Here is a 21,246-nt window from a genome sequence, read left to right as displayed (position 1 = left end):
ATAAATGCTAAGTAGAACGCTGCCAAGGACAAAGCTTTTGGGACAATCCACCAGAGACCTCCATCCAATTTAACATTGGCATTGGCATTGGTTAATGATTATTCTCTGGGAACCTTCTTGATTAACCAAGTATAAAGCCTGGGATGTAATAAATATACCAATGAGGTCAGTTCAGAGAGCCCAGGATTTGAATCCCAAATTGGGGATGCTCTAAAGGGAAAATGTCATTCTTGATGGTATCACTCCTGGATGAGGAGGAATCATGCTCAAGTCAGACAACATTTGGGAGGACTTTAGTGTAAGAGAGTTTCGGAAGCTCAAATCTGCTCCATTTGGGGAAAGGAAGGTTCCTTTCATACACACATATAGAATCTCAGAGTCACAAAGAACCTCAGAGGTTATCTATTCCATCCCACGCCTCTCCCTGAGAAGTAGTCATCCAACCTTTAAAGGGGAACTCACTACTTTATGAGGCAACACACCTCTCTGTTCGACAACTTGAATCATTACCAACATTCTCCCTTACACTTACATCAAGTTCAAATCCACTTTTCTGAAGCTTCCACCGAGCGGTGCCAGTTCTGGTCTTTGGGGTCACACAGAACAAGTTTAATGCCCTTCAAAATGATAGTCCTTCAAGCTTTCAACGACAACCACTAACACCCTAAATCATCTTTTCTCCAGACCAAACATTTCCATTTCCTTCAAAGGATTTCTGTATACTGTATAAAGATAGAAAAGTCCCACCTTCTCCAAAATATTCACTTTTTTGTGGTGACACTGACAAATTGACACATCCCATCAATTGAGGGATGAATAAATAAATAAATTGTGGTACAAATTGTAAGCAGCTAGGTGGTGTCATGAGTAGAGCTATGGATCTGCAGTCAAGAAGACCTTAGTTAAATATGGCCTCAGAAGCATATAACTATGTGACCCCCTGGGTAAGCCACTTAAATTCTCTGTGCCTCAGTTTTCTCATGTGTGAAATGGGGGTAATAATAGTATATACCTCAGAGTTGTTTTGAGAAGCAAATAAGATATGTAAAGCACCTCACTTCAGGAATTTAAAGTATCATATACGTATTAGCTATTAGTCATTGTACAGAAATGTAATAGAATATTAATGCATGCTAAGAAATGATGAATACAAAAAATTCAGAAAAGCATGGGAAGCCTTACATAAACTGACATGGAGCACAGTAAGTAGGACCAGGAAAAATTATGCACAATGACTGTAAAAATAGAAATGTTAAGAATAAGAACAGAAGCAAAATTGAATCTATGTAATTATAATGACCAAGTGTGGTCCTGAAGAAGAGATGAGAAAATCCACTCCCTTCCCTTTCTTACCTCTGTGGGGGACTACTGATGTAGAACATTGCATATAGTGTTAGCCTTGCTAATATATATTTATTTTGTGTGTAATTATACATGTACATGTTGCCTTTCTTAATATATTAGGAAGATCCTGATTACATTGGTAAAACCCTTGAGAGTTAGGATTGCTTTAGTCTTTGTATCTGTGCCCCCAGCACCAGCTCTTAGACTAGGGGTAGGGAATCCTTTTATTAAGGAGATTTGTTCTGTGAAGTTTGGATTCAGTCAAAGGGCCGCACTTGAGGACCTAGAGGGCCACATGTGACCTCGAGGCCACAGGTTTCCCACCTCTCTCCTAAGACATGGTAGGTGTTTAATAAATGCTTGGTAATTGATTGATTAATTGATTGATATGTTGATTTTTGACTGACTGTTTTTCTTCTTTTTTTCTTATTCTTTGTTATGAGATGGTTCCCTGAACTGGGAAGGAAGAAGGGATTTTTTTTAAATTAAGGTAAATTAAAAAGCAAAACTATCAATAAGAGTTTTAAAATGCATCCTTGTGCAGAGAAAAGAGAAAGGGGAGATAGGGAAAGGAAGAAAAGGGAAAGACAGAGGTGGTGATGGTAAAGAGGCCACTCGACTAGAACAGTGCTGTAAAAGTGAGAGATAAAGGTGATTAATAGAAGATTCCTAAGCCCAAGGAGACAAAAGGATCAGAAAGGTTCAGGGCCTCAGGTTGAGGGTTAAAGTTTTTTTTTTTTATATTTTTTAAGCAAAGAGTTCATGGTCTGTGGTCAAAGTAAAAAAAAAAACCCTAATTCTGAGAGAAGGAGCTGGTGTTTGGGCAAGCTGATCACAGGATAAAGAATCCCCAAATCCGGGTGGGGGGGTACCTAAAGGTCAATTTTTCCCACCTATGTATAAACAGGAATCCACTTTACACCTGACAAGTAGTTATCCAGCCTTAATGACTGGGGTTGCTCAGTAATTATATACTGTATAAAGATAGAAAAGTCCCACCTTTTGAAGCCCAGGCCAGAGCTCAGCATCTTTCACTAGGGGTCATATTCTGGATTTGTATCATAACTCAACAAGATGCCTGATGATGGAGCTATCAGCCAAGAAAACCGAAGGAATACCCCTCAAGCTCCCTGGGTCCTTAGTTAAATTCAGATCAATTAGCTTGGGGGACACCCTGACTGAGCAAAGCTGAACAGATTTCTTGTCAGAACCTGCACCCTAGTGTGCTATTTCTGAATTTCTATTACTCTTTTCCCCTGTGAATAAATCCTTGAAATAGCACACAAAATCCTGTGTATATGTGTGGTAGATAGCAGGTAGCAGGGAAAGAAGGAAGGAAGGGAAGAATGAAGGAAGGAGGGAGGGAGTGAAGGAGGAAGGAAGGAAAGAGAGGAGGAAGGGAGGGAGGGAGGAAGAAAGAAAGAAGGAAGAAAGGGATGGAGAAAGAGGGAGGGAAGGAGGGAGGGAAGAAAGGAAGGAAGAAAAGAAGGAAAGAAGGAAGGAAGGAAGGAAGGAAGGAAGGAAGGAAGGAAGGAAGGAAGGAAGGAAGGAAGAAGGAAGGAAGGAAGGAAGGAAGGAAGGAAGGAAGGAAGGAAGGAAGGAAGGAAGGAAGGAAGGAAGGAAGGAAGGAAGGAAGGATTTACATAGTACCTACCATGTTCAGAAATCTCCCTCCATAGTCTACCTAACAGCGGCCATCCAGCCTCAACTTGAAGGGAAACTCACTAACTCCCCAAGGCAATTGTGGAGCAGCTGTGATACTTAGGGCCTGCTTCTAGCCCAGCCCTTCAAGCAGTTATCTCAGAAAAGCAGTCAGTCCCCTTGGGGCTGTGATTGGGCCTATGGTCCCTGAAACCACAGCTACTGAAGACCCAGAAAAGAACACTCTTACCATAAAAATCCTTGGCACTTTTGTTCCATGTCAGCAATTTACATCAGTGGAAATGACATGGAAGAAGAGACAGGATTATTTGCTTTGCTGCTTGCACCTTAAGGACCAGAAGACCTTTCCATTTGACTTACAGCGGAAACTTTCCATATGTAATATCTCCTCCATTATAAGCCCCTTGAAGGCAGGGACTGTCTTACTTTTCTATATGTTATATCTCCAGGAAGCTAGGTGCTGTAGTGCACTGGGCCTGGAGTCAGGAAAAGCTGAATTCAAATCTGACCTCAGACACCTGTTAGCTTTGTGACCTTGGGCAGGTCATTTAACTTCTGTTTGCCTCAGTTTCCTCAATTGTAAAAGGGGATAATAATAGCATCTACCTCCCAAGGTTGCTGTGAAGATCAAAGATAATATTTGTAGAGAACCTGGCACATAATAGTCACCATATAAATGTTAGCTATTATTATTTAGCAGGATGTTTTGTAAGGAGTAAGCATTTAATAATTTTTTTAAAAAATTCATTCATTCATTTGTTTATTTAAGTCTTTCCCCATATTGAGATGAAATTTGCTTCTCTCCAAATTCTTCCCATTACTATTAGCTGTGCTTTCTGGGTCCAAGCAAAATAAATCTAAAGCCCGCTTCCATATGACCACCTTTCAAATACATGGAGACAGCTATCACATTCCCACTGAGTCTTCTCTTCTCCAGCCTAAATATTGCCCATTCCTGTGATCAGTCCTCCTATTACGTTGCTTTTGTTCATCCTTCCTGCTCTGGACCTGAACCAGCTTATCAATGCCCTTCCAGAAACACTGTGCCTACTCTTTAATGCAGAGGTTGGAAAGATAGGTAGAGGAAGAACTGGAAATTATCTGATTTCCCTAGAAACTGAGGCTTTCATCAAGCTCTCAGCCAGTGTCTACCTCAAGGGGAACTTGTGGCCTTCTAGGTCCTTCGGTGTGGCCTTTTGACTGAGTCCAAGTTTTATAGAACAAATCCTTTTATTAAGGGGATTTGTTCTGTAAAGTTTGGATGCAGGCAAAGGGCTGCACCCCAGGTCTACCTCAAAGGCTCCCCCAGTTCTGAAGGCCTGCCCCCAGTGCCTAGAATCCTATCACTTTTTTCCCTGTTTCAGCCTTTCCCTATCATGCCTCCCCCAATGACCACTTACTGGGTTCCTTGTTGAGGAGATTGCTATTCAGACATGATCTGGATCAGGTGACCCCTGGGGTCCTCTAAAACTTTGAGTTTCTTTGATTCTAGGAATGGGCTAGGAGTCTCCTACTGGAACATACTCCCATGGGCACTTCTAGGTCCTAAGTGGACTCCTTTGAAATCATTCACTTCCCCTTCCACCTTCATTTATAGATAGAATTCTTGGTCAGATACAGGTTGGACTAGATGGCCCCTGAAATCCCTTCCAGCACTCAGAATGTGTGAGGGATAGACCCCCATGCTCTCCTGAGTTCCCATGATCCTCCCTTTTACCCAGATGAAATTCTCTTTCTAAGACAGTCAGGGATCAAGAGAGCCCAACCCTCAGTCCACTCCTGGCTCTATGTAGCAGGTAGCACCTTACAGGGCTGTGGTGGGGAAAAGGAGGTCATTCTGAAGGATAGTTTTTTTTTTTTGCTTTTTGGTGAGGCAGTTGGGGTTAAATGACCTGCCCAGGGTCACATAGCTAGTCAGTTTCAAGTGTCTGAGGCCGGATTTAAAATCAGGTCCTCCTGACTCCAAGGCCAGAGGTCTATCACCTAGCTGCCCCTGAAGGAAAGTTCTTGTCAAGAAACTTGGCCTTTCCTTCCAAAAGGGATAGGAAAATATGTAGTTAAAATAAGCAAGGGGGATAGAGCACCGGCCCTGGAGTCAGGAGGACCTGAGTTCAAATCCGGTATTGGACTAGACACTTAACACTTACTAGCTGTGTGACCCTGGGCAAGTCATTTAACCTCAGTTGCTTCACAAAAAAAAAACCCAACCCCAAAACAACCAAACAAGAATAAGTGAAGGGAAAATTAAAAACAGGACATTTGAAGGGATCAAGGGAATGGGGTTGGGATAACGGGAGTGGGAAGAACATTAGGCTTAGATTCAAGAGACCCTGGTCCTGGGCCCAGTCCTGCCACCTTTTAGCTATGTGACCTTGACTACGCCCCTTCCCCTCTATGGACCCCAGTTTTCTTCTCAGTAACAACAGAGATGTAATAACTGACTGTGACATAAGGACGTGGCAGCTAATAGAGTCTTGGGCTGCTTTAACCAAAGCCGAGTGCCCAGAATGAGGAAAGTGCTTGTCCATTGTTCTCTGGGCTTGTCAGGCCACACTGAGGACATCATCTCCAATTCCAGGCACCTTACTTCAGGAGGGCAATCATAAGCTAGAGGGAGCTCAGCAGAGGAAGGTCAAAAGATGAACCAGAGTTCATGCCACAGGTCAAAGGAATTGTGGATGTTTCGCCTGGGGAAGATTCGTAAGGGAGACATTCTTGGTTTCTTCAAATATCTATGGGGCCATCCTAGGACAGAGTGGGAAGAATTTTCTGGTGGGTCCAGAAGTGAGAGCTAAGGACAGATGAATATGGGGAGAATTACAGGGAAGCAGATGCAAGTTCAATTTAAGGAGGAAAATATTCAGCCAATGAGAGGCCCATCCATGGCTGAGAGGACTTCCAATTTACCCCCTGTGTATGTTGTGGGAATATAGTTGTCTACATGTTGTCTCTCCCGTTACCTTCCCTATTACTGTAGAGGGCCATACCATCCTCCCAGTCCCTCAGACTTAGAGGCTAGGTGTCATCCTTGACTTTTCACTATCTCCCACACCCCAATCCAATCTGCTGTCAAGGGCCATTGATTTCATTTTTGCAATGCTCTCCTTTCTCTCTTCCGACACTGCCACCACCCTGGTGTAGGCCCTCATCACATCACCTCACACCTGGACTACTGTAACAGCCTGCTGGTGGGTCTGCCTGTCCCCACCCTAGCCCATTCTCCATTCAGCCACTAAAGCGATTCTCCTAAGGCACGGTTCTGAATATGTCATCCCCCATTCAATAAGTGCCAGCAGCTCCCTACTACCTCTGGAATCAAATACAAATGCTTTCTTTGGCATTCAAAGCCCCTCATAATGCAGCCCCCTTCTGTCCTTCAAGTCTCTTCATCCGTGAAGCTGGCCTTCTGGTTGTTCCATGAACAAAAGATTTCACTCTTGGCATTTTCTTTGGCTGTTCCCTACAGCTGGGATGCTCTCCCTCCTAACTTCAGCCTATTGGTTTCCCTGGCTTCCTTTAAGTCTCAAGTAAAATCCTATCTTCTTCTTTGTTTTTGGAGGCAGAGTTAAGTGACTTGCCCACAGTCATACAACTAGTAAGTGTCCAAGGCCAGATTTGAACTCAGGCCCTCCTGACTCCAGGGCCAGGGCTCTATCCAATGCCTTCCCTCTCTTGATTTATTTCCTATTTCTCCTGTCTATAGCTTGCTTGTACATATTTGCTTGCTTGTCATTTCCCCCATTAGATCACAAGCTCCTTGAGGGCAGGGACTGTCTTTTGCCTCTTTTTACATCCTCAGCACTTAGCACATAGCAGCCATTTAATAAATATTTAATGACTGACTGATTGGCTGACATTAAATTGTGAACTCCTTGAGGGGGGAACTATTTCTTCCTTTGTCTCTGCTTAGTGCAGTGTCTGGCATATAGTAAGTGCTTAATAAATGCTTACTGACTTGACTTGATGAATTCTATATCACTGAAGGTGTTTGAGGGCTAGTGGATAGAGTGCTGATCTTGGAGTCAGGAAGAACTGAGTTCAAATCCAGCCTCAGACATTTACTAGCTGTGTGATCCTGAGCAAGTCACTTAACCCTGTTTGCCTCAATTTCCTCATCTGCAAAATGAGCTGGAGAAAGAAAAAGCAAACTTCTCTGGTATCTTTGCAAGAAAACTCATACTGGGATCACAAAGAGTTATACATGACTAAAACGACTGAACAATAGAAATACCTTCAGTATTTGAACAGAGGCAAAAAGAAAAAAAAAAGAAAAAAGGTCAGGGAAGCTGCAAAGGATTCAATCAATCAATAAACATTTATTAAACACCCACAACATTCTAGGCATTGTGCTAAGCACAGGGGATACAAAAGAAGGCAAAAAAATCCCTGCCCCCAGGGAGCTCACAATCTAATAATCCCCATACAGGATGAGAGATTAGACTAGATGATCACTCAGGACTGTTCCCACTATGATATTCGCAGATTCTAGGAGAGTACGACTATGATTTCCATATTCTATGTTTCTTGAATTCTAATGTTGGGCTTAGCTGGGTCCCCAAAACTTTCTTTTTTTCTTTTTTTTTTTAATCTCAGAAGAAACTACCATTTAGTTCTATCTTTTTTCTTTACTTTAACATTTTGATGGATTTGTGCTCTCATCAATGCTAATATTGCCTCTACATGTGCAGAATGAAATCCACCCATGCTTTCCCATCACTGCTGGCCTTCTTGCCTTTCTGACTGTAAGTTTCCTTCGTGAAGGTCTTCAAAGCCACTTCTTGTGCATAAGTCGCCAATGGTAACCCATGGCTGCCTAAATACGCCCACCATGCCTCTCTCCTCCCTGACCTTTGGATCACTGGCAATTCTGCTTCCTAGGAGATTAGGGTGTTCTATGATTCACAGCCATATAGTCTCACCGGGAAAAGAATCCTATCAGGAAGATGAGTTTTAGTGAACAGGAATAATTCGGGATCAGTGAAAGCTCTATGAAGGCAATTGCTGTCTTCTTCCCCTTCAAGTCTAGAGCCAGCTCACTGTCCATCTATGGAGTCTGTTCAAGTCATACCAGTTGGAGCAGAAGACCTCTGAGGTCTCTTCCAACTCAGAGAGGCCATGACGCAGATGAAATAATCCCATGGTGACCTACCTAACTCTATGCTGCGGTGGATATGGATAATCCAATCCAATCTGTTCCAATCCAGCAAACACTTATTAAGCAACTAATATGTGTAAGCCATTGTGCCAGGCACCGAGATGCAGCAATAAAACAAAACCTAAAAAAGGGCCTTCCCTCAGGAGGCTTCCATCCTACTGACGGGAGACGATATGTATGCCTGCATGTGTGCATCCGTGCATGCATGTATGTGTGCGTGCATGTGTGTGTATGTAGTATTTGGCTGACTTATATCGTGTCTTCTCTCCGTGAGAGAAGGGACTATTTTTGGTTTTGGGTCCTTGGTGGCCACTACAGAGTCTGGCACACAGTAAACACTTAATAAATGCTGGCTGACTCGAAGAATTCCACATCACTAAAGTTGTCACTTGGTGTACTTAGGTGTCTCCATATAAAACATATACGCACATGTTATATACACATAAATGTATATATGTATATATACTATGTACTTATATGTATACAATATATAATACATATATTATGTGCTTATGTATATATATATGCACATACATGTGTCTGTATAATATATGTGTATACATGCATACATATAAATATGTACACATCTATTAGCATGTGGCATCTAGTGGACACAGTGGATAAAGAATTGTACTTGGTACTCAGGAGAGCTGTTCAAATTCTGTCTCAGACACTATCTGTGTAACTCTCAGCAAGTCGCTTAAACGCTCCCAGCCTCAGTCTGATCATCTGTAAAATGGGGATAATAATATCACCTAATTCACAAAGTTGTTGGGATGAGCAAATAAGATTACATATTTTTTAAATATATGTGTACTTATATACACACACATATATAGTCCTTTGCAAATCTTAAAATGGTATGGAAATGTTAGCAGCTATTATAGCTATTATTTTGTTGTTTATTATTCCGTTGAAAATAAGCATAGAGGTGTACTAATAAAGACTACACAGATGAGAAAATACACATATGGGTGGTAGGTGTTACTATCTTCTTACTCACTTCTTTTATGCTAATATAAAATTTTCATTCTTTTTTTTTTTCTCTCTATTTTCTAGGTATCTTCCTGTCTTTGTGATTATCTGAAAAATCGAGCCCCAAGTGCCTTCAAAATCAAGTTGTCTCCAGTACAAATTCATTCTGTTTGCACTTGGTCATATTTATCTGTTCTGTCTGAATTCATGTTGTCAAATGCCATTTCATTTCCATCTTCTCCTATGAATTGTGCAGAGAGGTGTTCGAGTACAGATGCGATTGTTTCACTTTCATCAATGATGAGTCTTTGATAACACTGGCTGGTCTGGGGTATGCATTTATAAGAGCCATTTACAGTTCCTCAATGCCTGGGGTGCAGCCTCTCCTCATCTCTACTTCCTAGAGTTCTCTTCTTCCTAAAAACTCAACATAGGTGCCATATCCTCAAAGAAATCTCCCTTGTTTTCCTCCCCCTACCAATTTTCTCCTTTATTTAACTTCTTTGTGTATGGATTATGTTCCCCCCAACCCCAGCCCCACCTCCAGAAGACTATAATCTCCTTAAGGGTGTGAACTATGTTATTTTTTTTATATCTTTTTATCCCCAGCACAGAGAAATGAAGCCAACAACCATTTATTAAGTGTCGATTATACGCCAGACACTGTCCAAAGTTCTGGGGATACAAAGAAATTGACATTTATTTGGGGATGAATTGAATTTGACACCTAGCATCATAAATTTAGAACTGGATAGGTCCTCAAAATCTAGTCCAATCTTCTCATTTATAGATAAAGAGACTGAGGCCATGTTGCTAAGACTAAGAGGTAAAGTCATTTACCCAAAGTCTCACACCAGATTATAATCAATATAAGCAGGATTAGAACTGAAGTCCTCTGGGTCCAAATCTAGCTGCCTCTCTATTTATTTTCTTCTTATTTTAGTTTATAAATGTTCTTTACTGGGACTCATATCAAGCTGTCTACACAGTGTTAACACCTTGTAGGGAGTTGGTTGAATTAAAGTCTAGACTCTGTTCCCATTACTGTTTTGTGAAATGAAATTGCTTGTGATATCCTAGCATCTTCCTCGGAATTGCTTCACAAATGAGGTTGTGCCTTAGACGGTACCACACCTCTCGCCTTGGCAAGGAGATTAAGTCCCTGCTGGCTGAGGGAGGTTCTGGGCTCTGTCGGGCTCAGCATCTACATCAGTTACAACTTTTCTATACCATAATGATAATCTGGGCCATTTCTTTGGCCTCGACCTGTAGTGGAGCAGTGAAAGGAACTCCTCACACACAAATTCCATCCACCAGTGGAGGTCTTCAAGCCACAATTACACACCTTATAGCTTTGTTGAACTCTCTGGTCTACTGAGAGATGAAGAAGGCAATTGCCCAGCATCACACAGTTCGTGTCAGAAGTGGGACATAACTCTTTGACTCTGAGGCAGGCTCTCTATCTTTTAGCTCACAATGCCTCTCCATTAGCATGAACATCTTTCTTTTATCTCTTTCCTTTCACTCTGAGTCAATAGTTTGTCCAAAGAGTTCAAACAACAATTATAACAATAATAATTCACATGAATATATCATTTTGAGATTTGCATGGTCTGAATACATTATCACATCTGATCCTCGCAGCAACCTTGGTGAGGTAGGTGCTATTATTACTCTCATTTTACACATAAGGAAACTGAGGCAGACAGAGGTGAAATGACTTGCCCAGAGTCATTCAGCTAGTCAGTGTCTGAGGCAGGATTCAAACTCAGATCTTCTTGATTCTAAGCAGACTCTATCCGCTGCACCAACTGGCTGGATAGGTTAGAGCTACTGCAATTATGTCGCGTACCATCTTCACCCCGCACCCTTCACCTTGGAGTTTTTCTCTAAAAGCTGAGTTGTCTGATCACACATAAAATACTTGAATCTGAAATGACCCCCACATCAACTTCTAACTTTTTTCTTGAAAATATTCATGATGTGCAGGTAGATGTGAAGCTTTTGAGGAATCTTCAAGCTTTAGTGATTCTTATTTCTTCATCAGGAAACATTTTTCGTGTTAATTTGTAGCCCTATTAGGTGGCACAGTTAGGTGGCGAAGTAGATAGAGTACCAGGCCTGGAGTCAGGAAGACTCATCTTTCTGAGTTCAAATCTGGCTTCCAGACACTCACTAGCTGGGTGACCCTGGGCAAGTGACTTAACCCTCTTTGCCTCAGTTTCCTCATCTGTAAAATGTGCTGGAGAAGGAAATGGCAAATCACTCCAGTATCTTTGCTACGAAAATCCCAAATGGGGCCACAAAGAGTCAGACACGACTGAAATGATTGAACAACAAAAAGTAGGTGGCCCAGTGGATGGAGTCCAGAAGTCAGGCAGACCAGAGTATGAATCTCACCTCAAACACTTGACAGCTGTGTGACCCTGGGCAAGTCACTGAACCTATGTTTGCCTCAGTTTCCTCACCTATAAAACGAAGTTAATACCATCTACCTCTCAGGGTGGTTGTAAGGCTCAAATGAAACAACACATGTAAAGTACTTTGCACTTTACACGGAGCCTTCAAATGCTATAGAATTCCTTTGAATTGAAAAGGACCACAGTATACATTTTGACTTGATTTGTAGAATCTTGTCTAATTCTTCATCCTCAGCAACAGATGTTAGTGCACACGTTTTTGTTGTCTTCATGGGGTTCTTTTGAGCTAGCTATCATGGGGATGACTGGATGTGGAGATGACTGAGGATGACGCCCATCCTCTGGGTGAGTGAGGAAACCAGCTCTGCCAGCCCACTGAATCGATGCTTTAAGGGGAACCTGTGAGCTGTCTTTCTATTGAGTTTCAACTTACTCCTGCCTTCCGGCTTACTTACAACGAGAATGTCAATGCCAATGGGGCCTGGTTCCTCCTGTCATACATAGACTCATTGGTTGGCGGGAAAAGATAGCACGTGCATAGCACCAACAGTTAAATTCATGTCTATAAACAGTCTAAGAACAATAGTCCTTAGGCCCCTCTGCCCCTTTTTCTGCCCCTCTAACACCACAACGGTGAAATGGGGATAATAATTGCATCTACTTCACAGGATCGTAATAAAGATCTAATGAGACCATATCTGTAAAAGAGCTTAGCCAGCACCTGGCACGTAATAGGAGCTTTATAAATGTTTCCCCCTTCCCTTAAATAATTCACCCTGGCTCAACTAGACAGTATATGCCCAGGGTAGAATTTGAACCAAGTCTCCTTGACTCTGAGGCCATCACTCCAATCTAGAGTAGACTACAATCACTAGAAATGCATTCCATTTTTTTTTTTATTCTATCAGTTGCCACCACCAGAGAATGCCTTACTTCCTAGGGATGAGCCTCTGTAGACTTAGCTCTACATGTAAAAGACTCACCCCCCAACCCAAAGTTTAAAAAAAAAAAAGTTAAAAAAAATTGTTTTCACATGCAACTGGGGAACAAGGTATACAGGAAGTGGGGTATAGAAATCTATCCCACCCAACAGGAAAATTGAAGGGGAAGGGGATAAGAGAAGGGGGGGAGTGATAGAAGGGAGGGCAGATTAGGGGAAGGGGTGTTCAGAATGCATGCCATCTTGGGGTGGGGGGAGGGACAAGATGGGGAGAAAATTTGGAACTCAAAATCTTGTGGAAGTGAATGTTGAAAACTAAAAATAAATTAATTAAAAAAAAAGAGACTCACCCCCAAACCATTCCCTGGCCTTGCTCCACCCCCTGCTCCATGCAGAAGCCCTCTTCACTTTGGTCCTCTTACCCGTCTGGGGGGATGGGTAGCCAAACTGTTGCAGGTCATCAGCCTCCTCTCGCCTTCGGGTGTCCGTGGACCTCAAGGATTGACTCCTAGAATTATATCTTCCACTGGCTATTTGGGAGGAGAAATAGGGAGGGAGGGAGAAGATCAATACACTGGATCGGCTGCTGGCTCAAGTTCCAGCCTCTCTTCCCTCCCTGATATTCCCCCCACCCAGGCAAGGAGAGACCATGACTTATCCTCAGAACAAAGGCTCCCCTGAGGTCAGAGGTAGGCTTTCCCCTTTAGACCAGAGATTTCCCAAGGTCAAAGGCAGTGTATTCCCCTTAGACCAGAAGTTCCCTGAGTTCCGGGCCTTGCTTCCCTTCATATCATACCCAGGCCTAGAATTCCCCAAACTCTTCCTAACAAGACCTGCCGAGTCTGGCCTCATGACCAGGAAAGAAGGTTCATAAAATTTAAAAAAAGAAAAGATGAAAGCCCACACAGTGACATTCTCATTATAATTTGATTTAACAATATGGAAGGATTTAAAAAATGCATGAAGTCATTAAGGTCGATTATTAGAGAAATCTCATAAGCTGGGACTCGGGACCAGAGGGAAAGGGATCCCCTTTGGGACCAGGTTTGCTCAAGGCATACCCCCTATCAAATCAGGTCTCAAAAGATACAGCCTGGTATAGTAGAATGAGCCCTGAACTGTGAAATAGGACACCTGGGTTCCAGGGCTGTCTGAGTCCCTCGGTAGAATCTTAGAATATCAGAGCTGCAAAACCTTAGAGACCATTAAAACAGGGACTGTGAACCTTTTTTTGTGTCCATGGAGCCGTTGGTAAAGCCTGGTAAAGCTTGCAGACCGTGTCTCAGAATTATGTTTTCAAATGCATAAAATAAAACACATAGAATTCCAAAGGACATAAATTCTCTTGAAATACGGTTTTCCACATATTTTTTAAACAAGCATAGACTCCAGGTTAAGAACACTTGATCTAGCTAAAATCCCCCAAGGAATAAGAAAGACTCACAGAGAGGAAGTGATTTGGCCCCAGGTTACACTGATGATTGTTTATTTGGAGCCAGGGTGAGTCAGGGATGGTCCTGGTTCTGGCACCATCAGTGATATGTGTAGAATTGAATGGGTCACATCCATTCTCTGGGGCTGTTTCCTCTTCCATAACAGTGAAGAGGCTGAATTGAAAAATGACGTTTACTGTTTCTTCCCAGCTCTCTTATTTGCCCCCATGAATAATCTAGAGGTCATCTCGGGGATGAGCTACTTCTTATTTGTCTGTTGTGAAGGGATGCTGCTATTTTATGACCTCAGGCCTCTAGAAGCAGGGCTGGGTACATGTGAACAAAGATGCTGGTTGGAGCCTGGGAGTGTTGGACATGGAATTTGCTTCCCACAGATAATTCATTAGGTATTTAATACACTCATGTATAATTGAGAGTTAATTATGAAAGAGGATGCTATCCCTTTATTATTACTGAAAAAGAAAGCTGCCTGGGGAAGGGGGCAGAGGGGAGGCCCAGGTGTCATCCTTCAAAACATCAGAGATAGGCTTGATGCCGATTTTCTGAGTAAAAGAAGATAATAAACCAACGGGCCTCAGAATTAGAGGTGGCATGATACATTGAAAGGTGTGCTAGGTCTCAGTTTCCCTGTCTGCAAATGAGGAGTTTGACTTAGCCTCTCAGGTCCCTTCCGGCTCTAAATCTATGATCATGCCATCCTCCAACCACCCAAGAAATCTCAAGATTTAGGCATCTAGGTCATGGTAGTGTCTCCTCCCCCATGGAGTTATCCCACTCTTTGCAGGACTAGCCCAGTATGGGTATGGGGCAATGGGGTCAAGATTTGGTGTCCTAGGGCTAAAACGTCCCGGTCCCTTTCTTATCTCAAGACTTCTCTGTATTCCTTAGTAATCTATTGCATTTTTCCTGACACCCTATAATCCCTCTAACACATTCCAATATTCTTCAGCTCCTCTTTCATATTCCATATCTCTGTCCCAGCATTCCATAATCCAGACCCAATATTACCCAGTCCAGAGCCAACATTCTGCAACCCCTCCCTCACATTACATTGCCCTGTCCCAACAATCCACATTTCCTGCCCCAATAGTCTTTAGTTCCTCTCTATCCCACCATCCAGTCCCAACATTCTACCACCAAGAACAAACACTCCAAAGTTATATCTACTTTCACTGTCAAGTTCTGGCTTCTAGTTAGACTAAAGCAGCCAACCCCCCCCAAATCGGAGCCTCTCCCGAAACCTTTCATTCTCTTCCTGACACTGCTCCACCTTCCCATGTTCCATCTCATATTGTCCAACCCTCTCCTATTAGTAATTTCCTAAGATAAGGTGTTGGGCCAAAGCTGAAAGGGTCTGAGTTTTCGATTCCAAATGCCGCTGTCATGTGAGAAGGAAATGAGAGCGCTCAGGTTGTCAGAACATTCATTAATATTTCTCATTTGTACAGCATCTAGCTTCATAGTTTACAAAGCACACCTCTGGGGGAGGTCTTGAAGATTTTATTGTCCTCAATACCCAAAAAAGGAAACAGAAACCTAGAAAGGTTTTGGGGAAGAAAGGGAAACTGAGGCCCACAGTTAGCTAAAAGAGATGAAGGGAGGGGCACGGGGGAGAGATAACTTACTATTGCATGCCTTTCTATTGCACAAACGACCCTCCTCGAGGACACCCTCACAAGCTGCACCGTGGCCAGGGAGGGCCAGGCATGTTCTCTTTCGGGTCTGGAGGCCTCCTCCGCAGTCCCGAGTACAGTCTCCCCACAAGGACCAAAGGTTCCAGCCACCTGGGCAGCAGAAAACAAAAATTCAGAAGGTGAAGGCATTCAGGGTCTTATTACAGAGAATGGCAGAAATAGAAGAGAGGGGTGGGGAGAAAAACAGATGAAACAGAGACCTGTACCTAGCCTCATTAAACTATTCCTCCCCCCACCCCAGCCAAATAAGAAATCCTTCTTTATCACACCCACTCCCACCCCACCAATCTTATGCCTCTCATCTCTTTCGAGAGCTGGCTCAAAAATTCCCCACCTCCTGGAAGCCTTCCAGGATTGAACCCCAAACCCCATAATGAATACTACTCCTCATCTCTTTAAAAAGTCAGGGCTCCCCAGACTAGACTAGACTGTGTTCTAAGACACCCTGGTGTTCTGAGCAGTGTGAATAGGAGTTTCCTGAGAAAATGTTTGTACTTAGCAGTATTTTTGCCTCAAAAAGATTAAAGACAAAATTATATATGTATCCAAAATACTTATTACCTACGGCAATATTCCAGGGAGAAAATAGGCTTAATTTCCTCTATTTGGATCCAAATTTTCCTAAACTCGCTCCCCGCACACATACAGACACTTTATCCTGGGGGTGTTTTGGGCTTCCAAGTACCCATGGACAAGCATTTATGATTTTCATAAACATATTTCAAGCCCTAAAGTATTCTGCTGCCAAATTAGTTAGGGAAATGTTATCTTAAGCCCTTATGTAAATATAAAATTCTAGAATGTCAGAATTGGGAGGTAACTCAGAACATAAAATATGGAATGTCAGGGCTCGAAGGGAAATTATAACATTGAAAGTAGAATGCCAGGACTGGAAGAGACCCTAGAATAAAGAACATTGAATAATGTAGCTAGAAGGGACCAGGAAACACAGGGTGTCAGAGCTAGAAGGGACCTTAGAGATAGAACATTGAATGTTATGAGTTAGAAAGGATGCTGGGATATGAATATCAGAGCTCGAAAGACCTTAGGGTTACAATTCTGAATGCTGAGCTTAAAAGGATGCCAGAACACAGAACGTCAGATCTTCAAACCCTCATTTTGGGGCACCTAGGTGGCACAGTGGATAGAGCACCAACCCTGGATTCAGGAGGACCTGAGTTCAAATCCAGCCTCAGACACATAACACTTACTAGCTGTGTGACCCTGGGCAAGTCACTTAACCCCATTGCCTAAACAAACCAAACCCTCATTTTATTCAGATTAATCTAGCTGCTGATGGACTACTTCTTGTTGACATATCTCTCACTCCATTATTATTTTCAACTTGGTCAATGAGTATTAGTCTTGTTTCTCTAAATAGGATATAAGATTCTCCAAACCAGGGATCTAGCATCCTCCCCACCAGACCTCCAGAATCCATCTCCCCCATTCCTGGGGGCAGTTGATTCATTCAGTTTTGGAACTCCTGCCTTGGGACTGAGCTATTGTGATTGGTGGGTAACTGAGGACAAACTCACCTTCTGTAGATGCTTATACCTAGCTGGCCCCAGGGCAGAAAGTGCTTTACATCCCATTCAGAATCCACCAGGAATCACCTTGCCTTCTGCACTGCCTCAACTTGCATTCCCCACTCTCCCTAACACACACTCTCTCTCTCTCTCTCTCTCTCTCTCTCTCTCTCTCTCTCTCTCTCTCTCTCTCTCTCTCTATCTGTGTCTCTCTCTGTCTCTGTCTCTCTGTCTCTCTCTCTCTCTCTCCTTCCCTGCCTTTTGCTCTGGGCCCATTAATCAATTACTATGGAGTGTCAATCAGCTGCGCTATAGATCAACTCACTGTCCTTGGGATTCTGAATACCAAAATTCCATTCTCTGATCACTACTCCCTTGTAGTACTGTTTTAAGAGCAGGCAATATCTCATATTTTTATTTGTGTTTTCAGAACTTAGCACAATGTCTGCTCCAATAAAACACTTTTTCGTTCATTCATTCATTCATTCATTCATTCAGCTTCCATATCTCTTTAGCACAATCCTGATTATTTACCATCCTAGGGCCACAGGGTCATCCTGACAGAGAGAAAGGAAGAGGTTTAACTTCTCAGTATCCTTAGAGATCTACTGTTCCATTTACCTTCTCTTCCCCAATTGGATTGGACAGAGATAAGGAGGGAAGGATGGAAAGAAGTTAGGGGACCATCCCCAAAGCAGAGTCAGAAAGAGTTAAAAGATCACCTATTTCAACTTCTCATCTAGGATAGGAATCCCCTCCTCAGTCTTCTTAACAAGGTTCTGCTTGAATACCTCCAAAGACAGCAAGCTCAGTATCTACAAAAGCATTCCTTTATGGCACAGTTCTGATCATTAAGAATTTCTTCCTTTTATGGAGTCCTGCTCTGTTCCTCTGTGACTCACATCCCCCTCTCTTTAGATCTTAGGTCTGTCCTCTAGAGCCAAGCAGAAGAAGCTTTACTATGCCCAACAAGCTAGCTCTTCAAATATCTGAAGAGGGCCATCATGTCTCCCCTAAGTCTTCTTTTCTTCAGGAAAGAACCGACAATCTGCTTTACTTGGTCCCAGAATGGTTAAGATCTGAGAAGGTTAAAGGTGGGACCATCTATATCCCTGAGGGAACTTGACCATCAGAGAAATACCTTTGTAAGGTATTTCCTAGATGACATCCACACCCCCTTTTTAAGCCTTAGTAAAGTTTGAGGATCCAAGGCAGCTGGTCAAAGAGAGCTAGGGATGTAGGGTCCCAGAGGCCAGTGTCATTACCTACAAAGGAAAGAGGGGTGAATCTATTGGGGAACGAGAGAGACCTGGAATCACAGACCCAATTGGCAGCTTGGAGGGACCACAGAGAACATCTAATTCAACTTCTTCCTTTTGCAGAAGGGGGAACAAAGGTCAGGATAGGTTAAATAATTGATCAAATTAACACAACTGGGAGGTGTCTGAGCCAGGACCAGAGCCCAGGCCTTCTGAGTTCAGGTCTAGGGATCTCTCCTGCATATCATACTGACTCCCAGGGAGAGGCCTGGAGCTCAGCTGGGGAGGAAGCATCCTTTGGCCTAAGGGATGGCCCTAGCCTTCCCTTCCCTGGGCCTTGATTTCATCCTCTATGTAAAACGGACAGAATAACTCCTTCCCTGCTTTCATCTTCAGGCTGTTATGAGCATCATGTGAGAAGTGGAAATACGTGGTCAGCTCCCATACCTGAGTGAAGGATTATTACCTACATGGATACCTACCTGCACGTGTGCCCGTGTGTGTGTGTGTGTGTGTGTGTGTGTGTGTGTGTGTGTGTGAGCTCTGCAAACAAGATGACCAACCATGGTGAAGAGCAATATTACACCCCCCTCCCCTGAAACCATCCAGCATGACGTCCCTGGCTGCTCCTGAATTTGAGATGGGGGCAGAGCAGGGTCTGGCATCTCCATCTGGAGCAAAGCGAGGCCCTGTTGTGCCTGAAGGCCTGTCCAGCTGGCATGGACCATGTGCCAGGAAGGCCACTCTTGCTGTCCCTGCCTCGTACCATCTACAGGAACCCATGTGCCTCCCTCACTTCTGACAAACAGCCCCATCTCAGACCTAACTCAAGTTCCTGTTGTATGGGGCAGTTCTCTGGGTCTGTGTCTACACCTGTGTCTGCATCTGTGCCTCTAGGAGTGTCCGTGTTTCTGGGAGTTCATCTGTCTGTACGACTGGGGCCTGTACTGTTACTCTGTGCATCTCTCTCTGTGTCTGTCACTCTAAGGGTTGGTCTCCGTCTGTCTCTTTTTGTGATTGTGTGTTACTTGAGCTAATGTGTGCAGTGTGTGTGCATGTCCATAACTGTGCCTGGGTCTGCTCATCTCTGGGTCATGTCTGTGTATAAGTTTTTTAAAGGGCTTTCTGGTGCATGTGCTGGGTGGGTTCATTGTGCATGTATCTGTATGGTGATGGGACAAGCTGGCATGTGTGTGATGAGGGGGCTGAAAGGATAAAATAGTGGAACAGGCCCTGGATTGAGGGGCATGATACATTCCATTTACAAGCACTTACTATGTGTCAGGCCATGGTCTAAACACTGGAAATGAGAATGAAGCCTCAAGAACAAAGACAGGTGAAATTCTAGGCTCAGCTTAAATTACTGAGGGACTTTGAGGATATTCTTTGCCCTCTTTGTGCGTTTTTCTCCTTATCTATCAAATGAAGGAGTCACATTAAACTTGGATTCCTTCTAGTTTTAAGTTCCGTATTCTAAGGTTTTTTTACACCTCTGACATTCCATATTCTAAGGTCCCTTCTAGCTCTGACACACATTCTTCTGATGTCCCTCCTAGCTTTAACATCCTGTGTTGCAAGGTCCCTCCCAGCTCGGACATTCACTGTTCTAATGCCCCTTCCAGTTCTAACATCCTATGTTCTAATGTCCCTCCCAGCTTTGTCATTCTATTTTCTAATGTCCCTCCTAGCTCTGACGTTCACTGTTCTAAGGCCCCTTCTTAGCTCTGTTAAAAGACAGTGTGGTATAGTAGATGTGGCACTAGAACTGATGTTTGGGCAGGGTTTGAATCCCACCTCTGACAGTCTCTATAAGTGGGTCTCTCCTAGTTTATTTATTTGTGTATCTTTGAATAACTGGTCCCAGGCCTGTCTCTTCCTCTGTGTGTGAGTCCTTACCTGTGTGGCCAAGAGCCAATTACATCATCATTCTGAGTCTGTTACTTCATCTGTTCAACAGAGACTACAGAAATTGCAAATGACAAAATGTATGTAAAGGACTTTCTAAACTTAAACATACTGTATAAATGTTAACTATTAGCATTATTCTAAGGACTTTTCCATCTTAGGCAATGAGGTGGTACAGTGGTTAGTGCACTGGGCCTAGAATCAGGAAGACCTGAGTTCAAATCCAGCCTCAGATTCATATTAGCATTATGACCCTGGGCAAGTCACTTAACTTAATGGAGATCATAATAGCACCTACCTCCCAGGGTTGTTGTGAGGGTCACATTGGATAATATTTGTAGAGCACTTGGACCATAGTAGTTGGTGCTTAATAAATGCTTATCCATTCCCTCTAAAATTCTCCATTCTATGTTTTAAGATCCATCTATCTCTGACATTCTATATTTATTAAATTTATAGTTTGACAAATGCTCTGCTGTGTTCTGAGCCATGGGTTATATATGTAGTATATGATTATGTAAATGTCATGTCAGTAGTACAAAATGCAGCTTGTGAGTGAACTATGACCCATAAGTTATGTGTAGGTTGTACATATGGTTTGGGTGTGCAGTGAGTATGGGGTCTGAGTATGAGCACCCCAGCATTTTCAGGTTGATATTCCAGGAATGAGCCTTTGTTTCCATCCTGCCAGGAACACTCTTCTAAGTCTTCTTCCCATTTGCCTCCAGGCTAGGAGATCAAAGGTCATTCCATCCCTCTCCCAGCCCGCCAATTCACCTCCACCACCATTGCCTACCTTATGCAGGTTTAGATCAAGGTCATTAAACACTAAGCCTCCAGCTTTCACTCTCCATCTCCCTCCTTAGTTGCAAATGTAGATGGGAGGAAAAGGAGAGGTGAAGAGGGCCT

The 21,246-nt window shown here is 43.1% G+C and overlaps 1 protein-coding gene across 2 annotated transcripts in view; it reads right to left on the bottom strand.

The window, feature by feature from the left end:
- ADGRB1 (adhesion G protein-coupled receptor B1) overlaps positions 1–21,246 on the bottom strand; it is a 263,970-nt gene that overhangs the window by 159,292 nt on the left and 83,432 nt on the right. For both annotated transcript variants that reach the window (XM_078153784.1, XM_078153783.1), the window contains exons 3-4: positions 15,576–15,734; positions 12,919–13,026 (exon numbers count right to left, since the gene is read on the bottom strand). In XM_078153784.1, coding sequence (XP_078009910.1) covers positions 12,919–13,026; positions 15,576–15,734 — 267 coding nt within the window. The remainder of the gene's footprint in view (positions 1–12,918; positions 13,027–15,575; positions 15,735–21,246) is intronic.

Source organism: Phascolarctos cinereus, unplaced genomic scaffold, assembly GCF_003287225.1.
Source record: "Phascolarctos cinereus isolate Bilbo 61053 unplaced genomic scaffold, phaCin_HiC Scaffold_4;HRSCAF=312, whole genome shotgun sequence".
Classification (NCBI taxonomy): domain Eukaryota; kingdom Metazoa; phylum Chordata; class Mammalia; order Diprotodontia; family Phascolarctidae; genus Phascolarctos; species Phascolarctos cinereus.
This window is presented reverse-complemented; position numbering and strand designations above follow the sequence as displayed.